This window comes from Mytilus edulis, chromosome 7 (assembly GCF_963676685.1).
Source record: "Mytilus edulis chromosome 7, xbMytEdul2.2, whole genome shotgun sequence".
NCBI classification, from domain to species: Eukaryota; Metazoa; Mollusca; class Bivalvia; order Mytilida; family Mytilidae; genus Mytilus; species Mytilus edulis.
In genome coordinates, this window is record NC_092350.1 from 50,086,277 (window position 1) to 50,110,397 (window position 24,121).

Sequence of the window (24,121 nt, forward strand, 5' to 3'; positions counted from 1 at the left end):
CATATGGTGAACTATGTATTTGAAGCACGTCTTATTCTCTTCTACCTATAGGATAATGCTGTCTTTAATAAATACGTTTTATACCAATGATACGATGCTTTTTGTCCGCAATTTGCTCTTTGTCCGCTTTTGCTTTTTGTCCGATAATTTTGCTTTTTGTCCGTTGCTTTTTGTCCGTTGCTTTTTGTCCGTTTTGCTTTTTGTCCGATAATTTTGCTTTTTGTCCGACACTTTTGCTTTTTGTCCGTTGCTTTTTGTCCGTTTTGCTTTTTGTCCGATAATTTTGCTTTTTGTCCGACACTTTTGCTTTTTGTCCGTTGCTTTTTGTCCGTTTTGCTTTTTGTCCGCTGATTTTGCTTTATGTCCGATATAAAAACGTGTATAGTTTTGCAGGTTTTATTTTGACCTTCGAAAAATCATCATTAGGGTATCTTATTTAAAAAGAAATATGTCTGATTACCTCACCTACCAACCAAGGTTGCCAACACGACTGAAATAGAACATACGGGGTAAAATTAAAGTTTTGTCTGTTATTTTGAAAACCATTAAAAAGAGAGAAAATCTGACAACAGCAGGATGTTGAGCTCTACCAATTGTCAAAACTGTCAGATGACGTCCAAAATTGGTTTCCATTCTTTAACTATAGTTCGCCCCAAACCAATGTTATGGAACTTAAACGCAATGCTTATTACCACACATTCCAGATCAAGTTTGAATTTTGATGGCGTCACTTTTACTGCTCTAGAGTTTGGAAATGGAAAAACTGCTGAACTTTTTATATCCGTTCTTTAACTGCAGTTTGCCTTAAAAAAATGGCATGAAGCTTATACGCAATGAGTAAACCACAAAACACAGGTCAAGTATGAATTTGTATGGCCTCACTTTTCCTCTTATGCCCTATATAAATGGGGAAAATACTGACTTTATCGTTTGTGTTTCTTAACTTAATATAAAAAAGAAGATGTGGCATGATTGCCAATGAGACAACTCTCCACATGAGACTGAATGACACAGGAATTAACAACAATAGGTCACCGTACGGCCTTCAACAATGAGCAAAGCCCATACCGCATAGTCAGCTATAAAAGGCCTCGAAATGACAATGTAAAACAATTCAAACGAGAAAACTAACGGCCTTAAGCAAATTTTTTGAAACTTATACACAATACTTATTACAACATAAGTTAGATCAAGTACAAATGTGGGTAGTGTCACTTTTGTCGTTATCAAGTTATGTCCCTTTCTAAAGTAATATGCGAGCGGGGGCATTATCTGTGTTCCATGGACTCATTTCCCATTTTAATATAGGATTAATTGCCCTAAAATGACAAATTGTTTTGCCTACTATCTTGAAAATTATAATAGATACAGAAAAACTTAATGGCGATCAGCAAGATCAGTTCTACAAATGAGACAACATGATCGAAGTCGTTAATCGACTCCTTAATACAGATAATGTCCATTGATGATGATTTTGACCATATATTTTTTTTTGGGGGGGGGGGGGGATTTTTTTTTTACCTTATATCTTGGATTGTAAATAACAAAAAAACCTTAGGTCTAATTCTTAATCATTGCAACAAAATTCAAGTGATAAATATTAATATTTTTACAAACGTAGATTTTATTTGTTTAATTTTTAATGTTTTTAAATTGGCATTTTTAGGGGACATAGTGCATTTTTGAAAGAATCTACATGAACTTTTGCCATCTTAAATTTTAGCAGGAAAAACGCACGGTGACCCTATTGTATCTATTGATATTCTCAAAGCATTTTCTTAAAGCTATCTTCTCGCATTTTATTTTCGATTCTATAACTTAGATTAGCTTCTGATCACATAACGCTGTTTTTCTCCGTATAATCCATACAAATACCGCGCTGAACTTAAGTACGTTCATTATTCATTTTCCATTATTCAAAATTCAAAATTCAATAATGAATAATGAAATAGTTCATTATTCACTATTCAACGTTAAATGTTGAATAATGAAAAATAAAATATTTTAAATTTCAGTATTCAAATTGAAAAGTGAATAATGAAATAGAATTATATTATTTGACTGTGACACTATATCCCGTATTTCATAATTCGTCATTTTCGTATGATCTAACTAATTTTCAAATTAATATACAATTTTGTAAGCGGAAATAAATCAAAACACTATGTGAAATAATGCCGGATCTTTTTAATTTATTTATTTTGTTTCGGGGGATAAACTAGTTGGTTTCCCTAACTATTTTTAACAGAAATTCCTTGGTTTAATGCATGGACGACCTGAATACCAAAACATATATAAAAATTGAAATACTAAACATTGTCTTTTTTATTTTAGCTATAACATGTCGATTGTGCCGCAATGACCATTAGAAGGGTTAAGGAGATTTAAATGCCAAAATACGCGTGAAATTAAGAAAAAGCCAATTTTGAATAATGAAATGGATATGTTGAATAATGGAATGGACTGCTGCGACCCTTCAGTCCCTAATAACAGATTATACCTTATGACTCATTCGAAAGCTAACGTATTGCTACCTTATACGTCATTCAAAAACGAACCAACAGAGAAACAAGAGATAAACATGTATACAGCCTATAGCTATACAAAGAGGAATAAAATGGTTACAGACAGTATGTTCCGCATTAACCATTAGAGGGGTTACGGAGGACGTTAATGCCAAAAAGCGCGTATTTTTTTTGGTAAAATACTTCGTGTGGAAAAAAAGCGTTTGTAAACATTTATTTACATTAATTTCCGGACCTATATGGCCAGTCTAGCTATGAAAATACGGAGAGTCAACCAATAAATAGGCCATAAAACATGTAAAAAATAATCTCCATGTTCTTATTTACCGTATTTGAAGGCTAAATTAGTACTCAGCTGTCTAAAGATGAATTTTATTGCACTATTACTTTCATATCCACCGGGTCCAAAATACGAAACCAAACTCCTTACTATGTATTGCTACCTTATACGTCATTCAAAAGCGTTCCAACAGAGAACCAAGAGGTATATAGCCTATAGCTATACAAAGAGGAATACAATTGTTATAAACAGTATATCCCGCAATGACCATTAGAGGTGTCAAAATACACGTTGTTAAAACAGTTTTGTTACTCTATCAAGGTTTCAAATGATGTATTAAGGTTTCTTGAATTAGAGGCTGAAAGGTCGCAGCAGTCTATTCCATTATTCAAAATAAGCTATGTCTTTTAATAGTCACATGCATTTCGATATTTAGGTCATTCGTTTCTCCTCTAAAAGGCGACGAGGAACACACTGACTACATACCTTTTGCTCCTCTATTAATAAGCTTTCGAATGAGTTATAAGGTATAAGTGTAAATAGTGGTTGAAGGGCCACAGCAGCCATTCTATTATTCAAATTATCAGATTCATTATTAAAAATTGGCTATTTCTTAATTTTCACGCGTATTTTGGCATTTTGGTCCTCCGTAACCCCTCTAATGGTCATTGCTGTACAATTAGCATTTCATATCTATAATCAAGGGATGAGGAATAGCAAAGGTCCAGTGAAAATAATAAAAGACAACGTGAAGTTTTTGAGTTTTTTTTTTATATTTAAGGTATTCAGGTCGTCCATACATTAAACCAAGAAACTTCTGTTAAAAACAGTTAGGGAATCCCTCTAGTTATTCCTCCGAAACTAGATAAATAAACAAAGTTAAAAATTTCAGAGTGTTTTGATTTTTTTGTCTGATATTAATTTGAATATTTGTAAGATCAAAATTACGAATTTTGTAATACGGGATATAGTGTCACAGTCAAAAAATATTATTCTATTTCATTATTCACTTTTCAACTTGAATATTGAAATAAAAACTAGTTCATTATTCATTATTCATCACTTAACGTATAGTGATTAATGAACTATTTCATTATTCTTTATTGAATTTTGAATAACGGAAAATGAATAATGGACGTACGTCAGCGCTGTCATACAAATGGTGTCATTTTGTCACAACCTGTAACTTGCGAAAAATGCTCGGTGACCTATCATATTTATTAAATTTTTGAACATTACACAGTTCATATACTAGTATACATTTTTGTACTACGTTTTGGCAAATTCTAGCATTTTTAATCTAAACTTCCATACCACCTTAAAGAAGATTTTCATCTATCTTTTTTTAAGTTTTGTCATATATTATAGAAAATTATAATAGATTAAGATACACTTTAAATCTCAAAAATGATCAGCAAGTTAAGATCTACTAACAAATCAAATGGTGTCGACAAAGTTAAGTAGACTGTGAATCTTTATAGAAGTGATTGCACTGAAATGAGGATTTTTTTTATCCTCTTTTGTGTTTTGAGCAAAACTAAACAAGATAGAAGGAATCTAAACAGCACATGATCAGCAATACAAGATCAACAAAACAGATTTTGTTATGAATTATATTCTTGTGTACAATGTTGGAGAGTGTCCTTTGTTGAATATGCACATAGACCCAGGAGATCACAAAGGCTATTTAGAGCGTCTAGTTTATTATTATTAGAACTATGCATAGTTGGTCAAAAATGACTGTTAAGACTAATGTCGAATACTTTTCGCTTGATAGATTTTTGGAACATATGTGAGGGACAAGGGTTATTTGAACGGACGTAATTCGAGTTCGAACGTTTTCTAACTCACGTATGACTTTTTTCTTGCTTTTACTTTCGACATGTTAAGTTTAGCTTATGTCATGAATGTCACGCTCTTATGTAAAACACTTCAATAAACAGCAGACTATATGCCAGGTCTTTCTAACAACTAATGACTAACAATTTTGGGTGTAATTTAAGGAGGCTTTTCCAAGGATGCAATTGCTTGTAGACTGTATCATTATTTACCCTCTACAGTATACCAAATAGTCCGCAAATCCTCAAAAGGGACCTTTTAATGATAGGCCATGCCAAGGGAGATATAAAGCAACAAACGCCCAGCAGGATCGATGCATTTGTCTTAAACATCTCCGACATTGATTCCGCGTGGCTTTCAAATTGACACGAGTATACATTGGTGTTCATGTAAAACCTTTGGGGCTATATCAGTTTCATGGAAATTAACAAAGAGCATGACAACGTTTCCTTGGTGATGTTTTAATGGCTGTCCGGCGTATTAAAAAAATATCTGTTAACCAATAAAATAGAATATCTTATGTGTACCAAAAGCCGTCAGCGATGGTCACACAGACAATTTGCTACCTTCGTGGACCAAAGTCAGACTTTTCGCGGGATCCTATTAAACATCTAGTGGTGTCACTACATGTACAAATGTACCATGTGCTGTAGAGATTTCGTTGCACAACATGACAGAAACATTCTTTGTTAGGACTCAATGTTGATAATTCGACATTGGATGTTTCATATACCCATTGTAGCCGAAAAATGATAATGAAACACTTTTGTTTGATATCGATCTATTGTTTGAATTGTAAATTTTCATATTCATTTTTTTTTTTTTTTTATATAGATTATCATTTTGAATATAGATTTTGTTTTTGAAAAAGCAAGTGTTGGACTCACTCTTTTATTGCCACTTATTTCATGTTATCTGTCATTTTTTAAATGTACTTATCTGAGACCAGGAGTGCATTCCAGCGGCTTTCTTTCGTTTACTTTTGCGTACATTTTATACAGACCAGTATTTTTTTGTAATTGTTTCACCAATCTTAGCTGCATGTAACATCTAGAACACTCAGATTAGCGAAACGAAATTTAGATTTCAGAAATAAATAGCATTTAGCCATCAACAAATAGCTTTTCAAGAGATGTTTTCGTTAAAGTATAAATCCATTATTTTTGTGCAATTTTAAGTCTTGGCAATCATACCACATTTCTTTTTTATATATTAACCTTCATTGGTGGTAGTTCATATATATTTCTGCTGTTATTTTTGGATATAAGTTATTGTCCTGAATAAACATCTTTTTTCGTTTGTGTGTTTTTCCGCACGCGTTCTTCTATTAACCAAGACAAAACTTTAAATTCGGCCGTTATAAATGTTTTCGCCAGAAATCCATGCTAAACTAAAAACTAGCCAAGGAATTTGTTTTTGTCCCGGCTGATATAGACGCTAATAATATCATTATTGCTTTACGTAAATTTTACAATGAGGTTCTGCAAAAGGAAATCACGAATTCACCAACATTCCAACTGACTTTATTTTCAGAAAACGACATCTGTAACAAACACAAACTTTTAGCTACATAACAACCAAATACAATGAAAGTCCCAACTATGTACTGGCTTCCAAAGGTACACAAAACACATTACAAGTATAGATTTATTTCATCTTCAAGCCATTGTTGCATTTCTAAATTGTCTATTCTACTTACAGATACACTTGGTACAATCAAAAACCTGATATTAAATTGTTCAAATATAAGGTTTGAAAATAGTGGAATTAATTACTTTTGGAGTGTCAAAAACTCGTTGGAAGTACTTGATAAATTGCATGCATATATTGATGATTTTGAATCTGTTCAAAGTTATGATTTTTCTACCCTATATTATTAGTTACATAGTGTGCTAGTGACCTAATACGGTATATATGGGGTCAGTAAATTCCATATGGGGTGAGAGCGAAGCCCGAATCCCCATATGGAATTTACTGACCCCATATATACCGTATTACGTCACTAGCACACTATGTAACGAATTTATCTTACCGACTATCTTAACGTGTGAAATTAAGACTAGTGGTTCTCAAAATGAGCAAGTCTGCAATACTGTAAGCACCGTAAGAAAATAATTCCATTGATCCTACAAAAACAGATGCCAACAATAACTTGTAAGGTTTAAATGTGTTTTATGAATTTGTTTCAATCTTAATCATCAATTCTTCGTCTGTTGGAACTTTTAAGATTTTTTTTCTCAGTACCGTTTTGTTTTTTATAAAGGGACATAACACAATTACTAACCGTGTATGAAATAAGTCCCGCCCCCTTCTTACCTAATAAGGAATATAAAGGGACGTAACTCCACTACTAACCGTGTATGAGATAAGCCCCGCCTCCCTACTAACCTAATATCAAATATACACGGTTTGCACGCGGACGCTTTTAACCAATCATATTCTGGAAATGTATAGGAGGTAAGATAAACCACTTTGCCTCATATTCATATTAAGAAAAAAAATCACATCCCTAAATAATTGGGCATTTAAAAAGTCAGAATGCCAATACATATGTTCAAACTCTTTTCGGTCATTTTTTAGTAGCAACAAACAAATGAACTATGTCAATTGGACATGCTTTGATACTATTTTTGATAACATTTTTGTTCGCTTTGGAGATTTCCTATATCGTCAAGTTATTGGAAATCAAATTGGGACTAACTGTGCACCACTTATTGCGGACCTGTTTTTGTTTTGTTACGAGTTACTAACTATGACTAAAATCAGCAAATACCCATCGAAACAACATTTGATACAAACATTTTACAATACTTTTAGACTTTTGGATGATATATTGGCTCTCAATAATGACGACTTCCGTATGTATACTAAAGAAATTTATCCTGTTGAACTTACTTTAAATATAGCTTATACTAACAATGACCAATGTCCTTTCCTCGATCGTGATTTCTATATCATTAACGGGAAGCTTAATGCAAAAATTTATGATAAAAGAGATGAATTTTCATTTCCTATCGTTAATTATTCATTTTTAGATGGCTACGTTCCCTTGTAAACCATCTTATGGTGTTTATATATCTCAACTTGCACGATTCGCTCGTGTATTTAACGACGTATTAGATTTTAGCGAGAGAAATTTATGTATTACTGAAAAATTATTACACCAGGGTTTTCGATATCACAAACTAGTCAATACAAGGAAATAATTCGTAAATATAACTCAACATGCAGATATCTTATACGTTCAGGTATTTCACATCCAATGTTTTATGGTAATATTCTTTACAAAGCACAAAAATGTCAGTATTCACCTCAAAAGCTAACAAAACCTTTAAACAGACTTATTAAGAAGGGATACAGTTACGATACTGTTGTCAGGTCATTAAAGATTGCATATTTTGGCTTTAATATTGATTCACTTATAGGGTCTTTGCATCGGATTTAAACACATTTATTCTAAAACCAGTTGTTGGCATGTTCTTCTCATATGTTTCATGATGGTATAATACTAAACCCCTAACAGGAGGGATTGTACCTGATATTCATATGATGAAGACATAATCTTTCAATCAGTTTAATTGAGGTCTGGAGCTGGCATGTCAGTAACTGCTAGTAGTCTGTTGTTATTTATGTATAATTGTCATTTTGTTTATATTCTTTTCTTTCATATTCTGACATCGGACTCGGACATCTTAAACTGAGTTTTACTGTACGTATTGTTGTGCGTTTGTTTTCTACATTGGTTAGAGGTATAGGGGTAGGGTTGAGATCTAAAAAAAACCATGTTTAACCCCGCCGCAATTTTGCGCCTGTCCCAAGTCAGGAGCCCCTAGCCTTTGTTAGTCTGGTATGTTTTTTAATTTTAGTTTCTTTTGTATAATTCAGAGTTTAGTATGACGTCCATTATCACTGAACTAGTATGCATATTTGTTTAGGGGCCAGCTGAAGGACGACTCCGGGTGCCGGAGTTTCTCGCTACATTGAAGACCCTTCGGTGGCCTTCGGCTGTTGTCTGCTCTATGGTCGGGTTGTTGTCGCTTTGACTCATTCCCCATTTCTATTCTCAATTCTATTTATTATCTAATAGTAACACATTTAATCATTATATTATTAACAAACACCACATAAAAATTGTGTAGTAGTTTTTAAGTAAACAAGTTAGTCAAGTGGTTTAAACGAGTTAGTTAAGTCGTTAAAACAAGTTAGCTGTGTTGTTAGTTAAGTCGTTATAACAAGTAAGCTTACTCGTTATAATGACTTTAAAATAAAACTTCAATCAAATTAAAACTATAAAATGCTAATTTACCTTAAAATTAAAATATCAGGGGCAGCGACCCTAAAACGCGTTGTCTAATGTGACTGAAAAATCTCGGGCATATAGATTATGGCTTGATGAATATTTTTATCCCAGAACTAAATGCTTTAGTTGTAGAGATATAAGCTAAAATCTACATTTTACCACAATGTTCTATTTTTAGACGCCATATGGCGGCCATCTTAATTTTTTGGGCGGGGTCATCGGATACCTTTTTTAAACTACATACCCTAAGGATGATTGTGGCCATATTTTCTTTAATTTTTCCATTAGTTTCAGATTTTCTAAAAGTTATCGACGACGACGGATGCTAAGTGATGAAAAAAACTCACTTAACCCTCTGGTCCAGGTGAGCTAAAAAGGCAAAACGGACAAAAAGCAAAAGTGTCGGACAAAAAGCAAAATTATCGGACAAAAAGCGAAACAGACAAAAAGCAAAGGACAAAAAGCAAAAGTGTCGGACAAAAAGCGAAAATATCGGACAAAAGCGAAACGGACAAAAAGCAACGGACAAAAAGCAAAAGTGTCGGACAAAAAGCAAAATTATCGGACAAAAAGCAAAAGCGGACAAAAAGCAAATTGCGGACAAAAAGCACCGTATCATACCAACACGATTAATTATTTGATACAAAAAAGGTAATACAAATACGGATATTTCTTAGAATTGATGGTCATCCTTTAAAAATTACTGTAATCCTTTATAAATTACAGTCATCCTTTTCAAATTACGGTCATCTTTTTACCAATCACGGTCATCTTGAAAATATTCTAATGATGATTTACGGTCATCTTAGCGATTTTTTCTTGGGATGACCGTGTTTGCAGTTACGGTCATCAGCTTTACCCTAGTGATAATTGAGACATTTAAATTAGGGACAATCTCAAAAAGTAGAACTAAATAATTATTGATTTTTCTCAGTACAAAAATATTTATTAACATTGCTACACAAGCGCGGATCCAGTCATTGTGGAAAGGAGGGGTGTTCCAACACCCGGAACACCACGAAATGTTCACATAATTAAAAAAAGATCGATAGACAAAGGGGTTGCTCCAACACACGGAACACGCCCGAGTCCGCAAATGATACCTCACTCGACGATAATCTTTTGTTCAGACAACAGAGTCAGTCTATATGTTATGAATTATAACGTCTGTATTATATTTATAGTTCTTCTTTTTTTATGCCATAGCGATGTATTAACAAAAACAAATGAACCATATACGAAGGTATTCTGTTTATTTTAATAAGAATCAGATTTAGATTAAGCTTTAAAATTTTTGGAACTTGCCTCCTTATGAATCGGTCATCTGGTCTCCCAGAAATCGCCTTTTGATGGTAACTTTGTGACTACAAAGTACAATGTAAGACCTTAATGTTATTCGTGTTATTTGATTTTGTCTTTGTTTGATATTTCTTCACTCACTATGACACATACAGTTGTCGGTATAGTACCGTTGTTGTGGGAGATATTATCTCCATTAGATTGTCTGTCACGTAACGAGTGATTGTCCTTTCAAGGTAGTGGCTGCAGAAGAAGGAACATGTACATCTAATGCATTTTTTTGCCCGCAAAATGAACCACAGGAACAGTTTTATTCGTACACAGACAGTTGGACTCTATTCACACTCAGTAAACAAATAGCGTGATGAGGTATAATGATTGTCAATTAAAGTGAATGTAAGCAATTATAGGCAACAATTTGACCTACAACAATGAGAAAAACCCATACCGTTTAGTCGTATATAAAATGCTCTGACATGACAAATATGAAGCAATGCAATTGAGAAAACTAACGATCTAATTTATAACAAAACAGTTATGACAAACATGACTCAACGACAACCACTGAACTACAGCCTCCTGAATTTGTACAGGCACATAAATGTGGCGGGGTTATATATATGTTTGTGAGCGCTTAACAGGTTGGGAACAAACCCTATATATGGTGATTATACCTGTATAGAGGGATAATCCTTCTATAGAGGGGTAAAAGTATACCTCTATAGAGGGGTATTTTTCTTTAGACTGGATTTAAATCAAAATAGGTCAGAATGGCATTCTCTACTTATTATGGCAGTAACCTGCAACATTTGATGCACCAATTGATGCACTTAGTTTCAAATATTTTGACCACGAGCATCACTGAAGAGACATGTATTGTCGAAATGCGCATCTGGTGCAAGAAAATTGGTACCGTTAATGTTATTACTACCACTGGGTCGATGCCTCTGCTGGTGGACTATTAGTCCCCGAGGGTATCACCAGCCCAGTAGCCAGTACTTCGGTACTGGCATGAAAATACGGATTTTTTGTGTTATTAAAATTTGCTGTTACAAAATATTAGAAATTATTTTAAATTAAGGAATGTATCTCCCTCATGCATAGCTCTGATTCCTTTCACGGATTTGGCTATACTTTTTGGACCTTTTGAATTATAGCTCTTCATCTTTTATATAAGCTTTGGATTTCAAATATTTTGACCACGAGCATCACTGAAGAGACATGTATTGTCGAAATGCGCATCTGGTGCAAGAAAATTGGTACCGTTAATGTTATTACTACCACTGGGTCGATGCCTCTGCTGGTGGACTATTAGTCCCCGAGGGTATCACCAGCCCAGTAGCCAGTACTTCGGTACTGGCATGAAAATACGGATTTTTTGTGTTATTAAAATTTGCTGTTACAAAATATTAGAAATTATTTTAAATTAAGGAATGTATCTCCCTCATGCATAGCTCTGATTCCTTTCACGGATTTGGCTATACTTTTTGGACCTTTTGAATTATAGCTCTTCATCTTTTATATAAGCTTTGGATTTCAAATATTTTGACCACGAGCATCACTGAAGAGACATGTATTGTCGAAATGCGCATCTGGTGCAAGAAAATTGGTACCGTTAATGTTATTACTACCACTGGGTCGATGCCTCTGCTGGTGGACTATTAGTCCCCGAGGGTATCACCAGCCCAGTAGCCAGTACTTCGGTACTGGCATGAAAATACGGATTTTTTGTGTTATTAAAATTTGCTGTTACAAAATATTAGAAATTATTTTAAATTAAGGAATGTATCTCCCTCATGCATAGCTCTGATTCCTTTCACGGATTTGGCTATACTTTTTGGACCTTTTGAATTATAGCTCTTCATCTTTTATATAAGCTTTGGATTTCAAATATTTTGACCACGAGCATCACTGAAGAGACATGTATTGTCGAAATGCGCATCTGGTGCAAGAAAATTGGTACCGTTAATGTTATTAACATGCACATGCCCAGTTTGCTGCTTATCTGACTAAATATAAAATCTATTGTTCACCATGATTGAAAGCTGTGATGATCAGGTAAATTCTACTCACTTATGCCTCACTGAACAGAATTTCTATTGTTAGATTTAACATGAAATTTAAAGGTCAACTATTCCTTTTGATGTTGATCAGGTGTTCAGATTGGTATACAATAGATTGCAAGTTTTGTCACTTTAGCAGAAAACTGGTTATCCCAAATTTTAGTAAAGTGCATATGTTGATGCATATATAAATGCTAGAGATTATAGCCAATATAACTAGAAAATGCCATTCTGCCCTAATTTGCTTTTAATCCAGTGCAAACAAAAATACCCGTCTATAGAGGGATAATTTTATCCCTCTAAAGAAGGATTATCCCTCTATACAGGTATAATCACCATACAGGGGGTTTGTTCCCAACCTGCTTAACCCTCTCCTAACCTGGGAAAGTGGTGTAACAACACAACATAAGAACAAACTATAAAAATCAGTTTAACTCATTAAATTATTTTCAGAAGGTATATCGCTACATTGTACGTGCTATTTTATAGTGTGTCTGTAGTGTTGATGGCTCATGTTTTATCTCTATCAGGCCGATTTAACATAATACATTTGACAGGACATGTTCAAGGGGGGAATCTACGTCATCACGCAGGGTGTCGGTGATTGAAATTGGACCACCATTTTGTCGCTTCAAGGTAAGAATTTTACTTATTATGCCAGTTATATGAATGTTATGATTATACAAAATAGTCCACCAAAGACTATATAAAGCAGGAAAATAAATGAGCCATCGCTCAATATTATTGGTTATCTCAATTTTGCAAACACTTCGATACCAGTTTTAGGAATTGGGTCAACATGCAGGATATCGGCAAAATTTTTCATAATAACATCTTGATTATCAAGAACCGCCTACTTTATCAACAAATGAACATGTCCGAATTCTTTATTGTACTCGGGAAAATACTTGTTACTCACAAATATCCGTCATTATGGTCGAAAAAACGTCTTATTTTTAAAAAATGGAAAAAGGATGTCGGCAACACATCGAATACCGAAGGATGTCGGGGACACACTAATATATTAACAATGTAAGTGTCCTTTGATTATATCAACCATAATAAAGATACGATAAAAAAAAACAGGATTAGTGTTCCTTGCTTGCTTCCATTTCATGCACTCAATTTCAGGATTCAATTTTTGTAAATATCCGAGAAAAAAAAGTTTTAGAAGGTGAAAGTCAGATTTCGTTTCAGTTAAGCCAGGGGTCCTACAGGGCTCAATGATTGGATCAAGTCTTTTTATTTATAAATTAACTGTTTACAAAATTTAGAATTGTTTGAAATACTAAGGCTTTTCTACCTCAGGCATAGATTAGTTTGGCTGTATTTGGCAACACTTTTAGGAATTTTGGATCTCAATGCTCTTCAACTTCGTACTTTATTTGGCTTTTTAAAAACTTTTTTGGATTCGAGCGTCACTGATGAGTCTTTTGTAGACGAAACGCGCGTCTGGCGTATATATAAAATTTAGTCCTGGTATCTATGATGAGTTTATTTTATACTATATATATATATGACATTTCATCTGGCCCTACATCTACCGGGTGTTTAGTAAAGGCAACAGTAGCATACCGCATTTCGAAATTCATAAATCGAGAAATAAAAACAAATCCGGGTTACAAACTTAAACTTTGGGAAACGCATCAAATATAAGAGGAAAACTACGACACAACAGAAATACGACATTAAAATGTAACAAACACAGAAACGAACTATTATATAACAATGACTTGGTACAGGACATTTTAAGAAAAAAAATGGTGGATTGAACCTGGTTTTGTGACATGCCAAACCTTCCACTTTAATGGCAATGATAAATTTAACATTAAAATGACAATATTACCTGACAGGATTACATTACAAAAAAATGGGAGAAAATATATGACAGAGAAATACACTAATAATAGCTAACAAAAAGTATCAGGTTTAAAATTTTATACGCTAGACGTGCGTTTCGTTACATTTTTACTTGCAGATGATACCGTAGTTAATTTGGCTTTTTAATCGAACTTTCATGTCTCTACAGTACAAAAAGATCTCATGGGAAACTATGCTGGTAAAGGCATTCCACCCAGACAATTATGCAATGTCATCCCAGACACCAGATTAAAAAGGCAATCTTATATAAATACACGTTGTTCAACCACACATTATAATACGGAAGAACTGCAGGAGCAAGTGCTATCAATTCTTGCAGTTTGTCATTTTTTGGGGGATCCTTTATTTCATGTTCCATTTCATGTAACATGTCGTTTTGAAGTTGATCTACAAACAATCGTATGCATGGTCCTCTATCGTGACATTTGCTCAAGTCTACTGGCGGTTTTGTTGAAATTTCTTCAGTAATTGACATTGGGGAAACTTAATATTTTTGCCAGGCGTTTTTATTTTGATGACAAATGAGGATTTGCATGGCTTGATTTTTTTACGGGTGGCGATTTAGTGGGCGATCTGGTCGGCTGTTCAACATCGGATTGTATTCGCGATCGTTTCCGCCTGCACAAGTTTAAATTTGATTTGCGGCTTGTCATGACCATTAGTTTTAAATTAAATCTATTCACATGTTGAATAACATATGTGTTAAAAATAGTATATATTAGTGTGTCCCCGACATCCTTCGATATTCGATGTGTTGCCGACATCCTTTTTCCATTTTTAAAAAAATAAGACGTTTTTCGACCATAATGACGGATATTTGTGAATCATTTGTGAGTAACAAGTATTTTCCCCGAGTACAATAAAGAATTCGGACATGTTCATTTGTTGATAAAGTAGGCGGTTCTTGATAATCAAGATGTTATTATGAAAAATTTTGCCGATATCCTGAACGTTGACCCAATTCCTAAAACTGGTATCGAAGTGTTTGCAAAATTGAGATAACCAATAATATTGAGCGATGGCTCATTTATTTTCCTACTTTATATAGTCTTTGGTGGACTATTTTGTATAATCATAACCCTCATATAACTGGCATAATAAGTAAAATTCTTACCTTGAAGCGACAAAATGGTGGTCCAATTTCAATCACCGACACCCTGCGTGATGACGTAGATTCCCCCCCTTGATGTTTATTCAGCGTTGTTTACGATCATAATATCTGGTACCCAACGGGTACTTTCATACAGTCACAGATCGTACAGAACAGCCACAGCACTATTTAGAACGTATCAATATCGAATAGAAGACAATACTTAATATACTACACTCTTCTCTTTCTTTAGAATGAAAATAACTATTAACTGACTAGAAAATAAAACTGACTGAATATTCTTTATCTTTGACTAGATTAACTTCTTTCAAAATATCAAAAATCAAAAATGAAAATTCTTATTAGAATTATTATCTTTTCAAAACTAATCTAAAACTTTTACTGTCTATATCAAATCCTACTGATCTAAAACTTTAACTGTCTATATCAAATCCTACTATCCTACATGTAACTAAATTAAGAAACAATATAGTCATTAAATTTTGATGGCATTTTTCTCTCTCTCACTGGACGTATTGTTACATCACCAGCTTCGTCTGAAATCGGTTTGGGTGTTTCAATCGGATCATCTAACATAACACAGTCATTGTCCTTTTCACTTGAAACAGTTCGATCGTTGTATTTCTTTACATGTGTCGTGTTTCGATGGTATTGTACACCTTCGGGTGATTGTACAACACATTGATTACCAATTTTCTCAACAAGTTTGTAAGGTGTTGAAATAAATGGAGTTGTCATTTTGTTCGTATATTGTTGTTTAACTAAAACATTGTCTCCAGTTTTCAAGTCACTTTCATGCGCGTTTCTTTTCTCGTCAATGTACATCTTGTTCTTGTGTTTCGCGTAAATGTCTCTGTCTTTCACTTCTTCGTCAAGTGTCGTGACATCTTCTTTGCAATATATTTCGGGTAACTTTGTTCTTATCTTACGTTTGAATAAGAGTTCCGACGGTGAAACTCCAGTCACACTATGCGGTTTTGTCCTGTACGCCATTATATACTTTCTAAGTTCTCGTTTCCAGTCCATTGCATCTGCCTGTGTAATCCTTATCCTTTTCATTAAAGATCTATTCTGACGTTCCACTTCACCGTTCGCGGCTGGGTATAATGGTGTGTTTCTAACATGTTTCACATCAATATCCTCCAAGTATTGCTTAAATAGTTTTGACGTAAATTGCGGTCCATTGCCAGAACGGATAGATAGTGGTAAACCATGACGCAAAAACATGTTTTCAAGCGAATCTATCATTTTCTCGCTTGAAGTGTCTTTTGTAATGTCAATCTCATAATAGCGACTGTAATAATCTATTACAACAAACACAAAATGTCCAGATGGTAGCGGCCCTAGAAAATCAATAGCCAAGTATTGCCACGGTCCTGTAGGAAACTTTGTCGGTTCCAGCGGTTCTGGATGTGAAAATTGAGATGTTATCTGACAGCTATGACACGATTTAACATATTTCTCTACATCTTTTTCCATGTTCGGCCACCAGACCTTACTTCTTAGCATCTGTTTAGTTCCTACAATTCCTAAGTGTCCTTCATGAGCTAATTGCAAGCATTTAGCTTGTAGTGTTTTGGGAATTATAAATCTTCTTCCACGCATTACTTAATATCCTATTACACTCAGTTCGTTCTTTACAGGGTAATAAGCACTCATAACAGACTGGTTCCATTTAGCTTGTTGTAGACAATTTCTAACTTCTGATAATTCTGGGTCCACTTTTGCTTCCTTTTCGATCTCTTGTGTTGTTAACGCTTTTGGTGTCCCTTCCTGTGCACAAAATCTTACAAATTCTTCAGCGACATTCCTTTCTTTGAATTCAGTTTTGTTAATTGCCACCAGTCGTGACAGCGCATCTGCAATGCAATATTTTGTTTTCCAGGTAAATATTTTATTTGATAATTATACGACATAAGTTTCAGCATCCATCGTTGGATTCTTGCATTTTGAGTAGTTTTCAAACACTTTGTGTTATATAAACTTTATAACGCTTTGTGGTCTGTAATAATTTCAAAATCTATTCAGTATAAATACAAGTGAAACTTTTCAAAAGCCCAAACCACGGCTAATCCTTCTTTTTCTGTTGTTGAGTATTTCTTTTCTGTTCCGACAGCGCCCTACTAGCATAACTTGTAACTCGAGACATTCCTTTATTTTCTTGCACTAACACAGCACCAAATCCCACATTGCTTGCGTCTGTAATATGTTGAGTTTTATCTGCATCTAGTCTATAATACCCTAGAGTTTCTCCTTCACTGAGTGAATATTTTAGTTTTTCAAAACTTTCTTGTTGCTCGTTGCCCCATCGGAAAGCCTCATTCTTCTTTGTCAATTTTCTAAGTGGTTCGGATATGGTTCCAAGATTAGGTATGTACCTAGCACTATAGTTAACCAAGCCTAAATAAACTCTTAACTTCCGATCCATTTGTCGGCTCTGTTGCGTTTAGCATATCCTTTACTCTTTCTTTTGTCGGTCCTATTCCATTTCTTGATAAGATATGACCCATAAATGTTATTTTGCCCATAGTGAGTTCACATTTGTCACCATTTAGAGTTAACTTTTTCTGACGGATTCTGTCTAAAACTAGGTTAAGTCTTTCGTCATGTTCCTCTTTTGTTCGACCAAATACAACAATGTCATCTGATATGTTCTGGACACCTTCAATATCATGAAATACTTGAGATATAACTTGTTGGTATTTCTCAGGTGCGGCATTTATCCCGAACATTAAACGTTTATAACGGTAAAGTCCCCTGTGTGTGACAAAAGTCGTTATCTCACGCGAACCTTCTTCAAGCTCCAATTGATGAAATCCATATCTCAAATCCATTTTACTAAACCATTCTCCGCCATTCATTTTGTACAATATTTCGTCCACAGTTGGTATCGAGTGCTGTTCGCGTATTTATTCTGTCGGTCCTATTCCATTTCTTGATAAGATATGACCCATAAATGTTATTTTGCCCATAGTGAGTTCACATTTGTCACCATTTAGAGTTATCTTTTTCTGACGGATTCTGTCTAAAACTAGGTTAAGTCTTTCGTCATGTTCTTCTTTTGTTCGACCAAATACAACAATGTCATCTGATATGTTCTGGACACCTTCAATATCATGAAATACTTGAGATATAACTTGTTGGTATTTCTCAGGTGCGGCATTTATCCCGAACATTAAACGTTTATAACGGTAAAGTCCCCTGTGTGTGACAAAAGTCGTTATCTCACGCGAACCTTCTTCAAGCTCCAATTGATGAAATCCATATCTCAAATCCATTTTACTAAACCATTCTCCGCCATTCATTTTGTACAATATTTCGTCCACAGTTGGTATCGGGTGCTGTTCGCGTATTATCGCCTTGTTTGCTGCTCTCATGTCAACATTCGGTTTTTAATTCCTAATTTCAAAACACCTAATTGTATAGCTGTTGCTTTACCTAGCAAAGATACACTATTTCCTTTTACAACATAAAATGCACCTTCTACACTTTCAGATTGACCTTTGACATTTATTTCACATGTGAATTTTCCTAACACCTCTTAGTGGTGTTTCACTACCATAAGTATATAATTTCTTTTCTGATTTTTCAGATTTACACACAATTTTCTGGATTTTCAATTTTTCCCACAATGCACCTGAAATCATATTTACTGATGCACCGCTATCAATTACACATTTTATATTTATGCCACCAGCATTAATTTCAATTTCATCATTTTTATCACTTTGATTTTTTACAATAAATGCATCATTTTTTTCACTTTGGTTTTTCACAATAAATGCATATATTCATCATCATCTGATTCCACATAGTTGACAATACCTTTTTCACTTTTACGACCATATTTACCATATCTTCTTTGATTTTGTTGCCCTCCTTGTTTCGTTTTACACACGGTTCCAAAATGACCACTTTTCCCACATTTATTGCATGTTTTACCTTGTGCCGGGCAAGATGGATCTTTACCGAAGTGTCCTTCTCTCCCACACCGATAACATTTTAATCCTGATTTTGTTTTCGTTTTGTTCTGTCCATATTGTGTTGGTTTTCTTTGATTGACTCTATTGACACTTCCGTGACTACTTGATTGGTTGTTGCCATAACCAGTTGCACCCTCCATTTCGCGAGAATGCTTTTAAGCCATTTCTAAAGTTCTTGCAATTGTTCATACATCATCTAAAGTCAAACCGGGTCCCTTTTTTAGAGGTCGAGTACGTAATTTATTAGAATGACATTTTTCTATGACCTGGTCCCTTACTTGTGCGTCGGGGTCTGCATGATCACACAATACTATTTGTTGTTTCAATCTTGTGATGTAGTGATCTATTGTTTCTGTTTCATTTTGTTTGATACTTCTTGAATTATAACGTTCTACTGAAAAATTTACCTTGGCATCAAAATGTTTCTTCAATGTTTTAATCGTTTTATCAAAATCGTCGTCACCATCTTCCTCCGTTAATGTGAAGTATATATCCTGTACATCGAGTCCTGCACAGTGTTATAATAATGCTTTCTTTTGTTTCTTGTTGTCTACACCTTTTCCTGTTGCATAAAGTTCAAAACCTCTCAGCCACCGAGTCCATGATTGTCCGAGTCTATCTCCACTGACATCGAAATTTCCAACTGGAATTAAATCGATTTTAGCTGCCATTTTACAAAAATCAGCTTACCACATTTAATGTTTAATGTTCCTTCTTTATCCTCGTCGCCAATTGTAGTGTTGATGGCTCATGTTTTATCTGTATCAGGCCGATTTAACATAATTCATTTGTTCATTTTTATTCAGCAATAAATAAATTTGGTGTATTTACTGTCTTCTGATTGGTTAAAAGAATTAGCTTTATTTTCAATGTTATCAATTTTTATGGCGACACGCCCACTCTAACGTTGTGTATTCATACGCAAACATCTGTGTACGTTGTTATTCGTATTAATATACATCTTTGAGCCTTATTTTTGATAGAAATTTTTTTACAATGAATGGCAATAATTTATTTTGAATTTATAGAACCATAAAATTAATTTTTGACTCATCACATTTAACATAATCCGCTTCGCGGATTATTCAATGTGAAGAGTCAAAAATTAATTTTATGGTTCAATAAATTCAAAATAAATAACAGCCATTCATTAATTGTTTACAATCATAATATCTGGTACCCAACGGGTACTTCATACAGTCACAGATCGTACAGAACAGCCACAGCATTTCTAAGTATCCCTGTTAAATTACCACTGAATACCCAGAGAGGATATTCAGCAAAATTGACTTATAAAAACATTGGTTTAAATATCTGAATACATTAATAGTTGTTACAAATAGTCTTTGCTACTTCACAAATAGTAATTTCGCTTAATAAAAAAACCTCTAGATTACGATATATAACCAAGGATTTCTATAGTACTATAAAAATCATTGATATAACTACACTATATTTTTTGACAGAAATTAATCATTCATCCCGAATGACTTTTTTGGTTCTTTTATCACCTTATCAGAAACAAATTGCGGTCAGTGACCTCGCGCGATTTTTCTGATCCTTGTGTATGGACACAATATTTTTTTAATTGTTTCTGAAATTTGATTTATAATTTCGATGAGGTTTTGAACGTTTGGAATAATGATTAGTTGGAGTATTAACTATTAATATATTTTTCTGAGTTGCACCTTTAATAAATATTTTCGTAGGTTATTAAGCTCTTTGACATTTCTTATAGATAACAGTTGCACTAATTTAAAAGTAGATGGTCTCTCATAGTAATAGCTCTTAATGTATTTACATCTGATGTCGTTATATTTATCACATTCTAAAATAAAATGAAACTCATCTTCAATAGCATTTTCATTACACATACTACATAAATGTTCATTTCTGGCTATACTTAGATTGACTTTTCGAATCGGAACATAATACAAAGGAATGTCACTCTTGCATACAAATTACACATCAATATAATTAATTCAGGATTATGTATCCTTGTGTTGATACAATGCTAAATACATGGATTTTTTTTTTTAGAAAATCCACAGCCTTTATCCTTGTACTCTCATATTTGGCAAGTTGATGACTGATAGATATAAGATTATTGAATGTAGTGCTAGCATTGATTTCCTTAAAACAAGTTTATTAATGTAGTTATAGGTTAAAACAAATAAAAATATGGACCAAAATCAAGTAAACCTTTTAGGGTGCGCCTGACTTTAGTGACTCAGCATGAGGTATTTTGGAATTTACAGGTTGGTTAGAACTTTTTGTTAAAAATAAACACTAGCACATTATAGAAATGCAAGTAAGTAATCTGTGTTTCAAATTTTATAACAAAAATCTCTATATTAAAGGCTGTGGATTTTCTATAAAAATCTTGGTTTATTTGTCACAAAGTACTCTTTTTCTATTAAATGCAATGAAACAATGAATAATTAATGTTTTTCACCAAGTTTTCCCTTGGTAAATGTACAAAATGGCCTTTCTCTATTATTCATTATATCTGTAATTTTGATACAATTAACTTTTAAACATGGCTACAGAAGGGGTCATCAACCTTCACTGCGCATTCGTTCTCCACCTTCAATGAAGATTATAAATATAACAAAAAGTTGTTAATCTATAGGATAGTGAAGACTAATGAAAGCTTACCCACTGTAAAAAAAAATCTTTGAAATTTTTTAAAACTTACTCAGAAAATGCTCGAGCCACTTGACTTTTATTGCTCATTATTAACGTTTTTACACAATATTTTAATAAAGTGGTTAAAGATTATTTTTGCTTCTCAAAGTGTAAGACGCAATACAGATCGTATGCTTGCATCAACTTACTCAAATACAGATTTAATTAAGTCCTGAACATTTCGACATTGTTTGTTTATTTTTATCAATACCGGTTTGTTAACAAATCATAAGTTCTTGTTAAGATCCAACTAAATACCTATATCCCAATATCGTCAGTTAAATACACTAAACAATGTGTTTAAAATAAAAGAACAAGAAAAAGAAATGCAATCGTAAACCCAAAAGCTTAATTGTTTAATAAAGATGTGTTGTTTTATATTATTTTTGTTGTATAAGAATTAGAAACAGATATTTATTGTTTACTTAATGTAACTACTGTTCAATGTGGGGTGAAATATTCTTGTTAAAGGAATCATTTTTTATTATCTCCTTTATCTCGAAAAACAACATGCTAAGTCACACACTGGATGTTCCATTCTAAGGTGCTGGGGTGTGTGTGTTTTTTTTTTTAGATAATAGTTAGTTTTCAGACTAAAATGTAAATGCAAATGTGAAGAAATATAATCAATTAATCATGATTATTTGTTTTTGTAGCCAGTTTGAAAATAGTTAAAAATTCTAAGCTGCATTTTTGATGATCCCAAACTAAAAGGCGTTTTTTTGAAGACGTATCAAATTTAAACTGGTTTATATATATCATAACAAAAATGTTTAATCTGCATATTGCGGATTGAAGTAATTCTTTGTGTTTTCCTCACCGAAATACTTATAGATAATTACATTTAATGTTTTCTTTTTTTTAATATTGGTGTTGTCTTTTTTTTTGCTGTTGTTTTCATTGGCTATCATATTCACGATATTTCTGAATAATTTATTAATACCATGTACGGGCAACAAACTCAAACCAAGCTTTTGGAGTGAAACAGTATGAATCATGACTTTCATTATATTTTTTCAAACAAATCTCACTTTTTTATTTCTAGCTTGTCCTTTTGTATATTATCTCAAATAAAAAAAGCTTTGTTTTTTTTATACGACTGGGCGATAGAAACTGATAAGGAAGCAGGAATGAAAACGCCAATGCAGTATACATGTAGTTCATGTCCAGTACGCATTTAAAAAAAATGATATTTTTTGCAATCGCCTGTCCGTTGAATAAGGATATTGATTTTCATTTCAAGAAAAATAATTTGTACTAAGCTGTTTTTTTATGTGTTTTTTTTTTATTTTGCTTATAATATTTCGTTCTTATATTAAAAAAAAAGAAGATGTGGTATGATTTCCAATGAGACAACTGTCCACAAAAGACCAAAATGACACAGACATTGAAAACTATAGGTCACCGTACGGCCTTCAACAATGAGCAAAGCCCATACCGCATAGTCAGCTATAATAGGCACCGATAAGACAATGTAAAACAATTCAAACGAGAAAACTAACGGCCTTATTTGTGTTAAAAAATGAACGAAAAAAACAAATATGTAAAACATAAACAAACGACAACCACTGAATTACAGGCTCCTGACTTGGGATAGGCACATACATAAATAATGTGGTGGGGTTAAACATGTTAGCGGGATCCCAACCCTTCCCCTAACATGGGACAGTGGTATAACAGTACAACATAAGAACGAACTATAAAAATCAGTTGAAAAAGGCTTAACTCATCAGATGGACAAAAATACAAGTAGACGTGGCCGGGTACTTATACATCCCGACACAAAAAGACGCAATGAACAGATCTGAGAGCACTCGCAGTTATCTGACAGCTAGTTCAAAGCTACTAACAACTAATAAACAAATCATGCATCTAAGACTAAACTATCAATCCGAACACATCCAACATCCAATAGTTCCTTGAAAATGGACGTCATACTTAACTGTCATGAAACCAAACAGAGGCTCCTGACTTGGGATAGGCGCAAAAATGCTTGATTACTGATATGAGATAAGATCTTCGGCACTGATATTATAACACCGTATGCAGGTTTTGGATGTAAAGGAGATAAAGAAATGTGGTATAATTGCAAATAAAACAATGGACCGAACAAAGGACCACGACCAAATCCTATACACAATAACAAGTCTCA

The 24,121-nt window shown here is 33.6% G+C and overlaps 1 protein-coding gene across 1 annotated transcript; it reads right to left on the reverse strand.

Moving 5' to 3' along the window:
- Positions 1-19,070: 19,070 nt before the first annotated feature.
- On the reverse strand, positions 19,071-19,421 carry LOC139483184 (uncharacterized). The gene has a single exon (XM_071267219.1). It carries the CDS (start codon positions 19,419-19,421, stop codon positions 19,071-19,073), a length of 351 nt encoding a protein of 116 aa, XP_071123320.1.
- Between the last annotated feature and the right edge of the window lie 4,700 nt (positions 19,422-24,121).

What these genes read in the sequence shown, in the direction of transcription:
- LOC139483184 (XM_071267219.1), bottom strand. Translation starts at nt 19,421, where the DNA reads ATGGAGGGTGCAACTGGTTATGGCAACAACCAATCAAGTAGTCACGGA.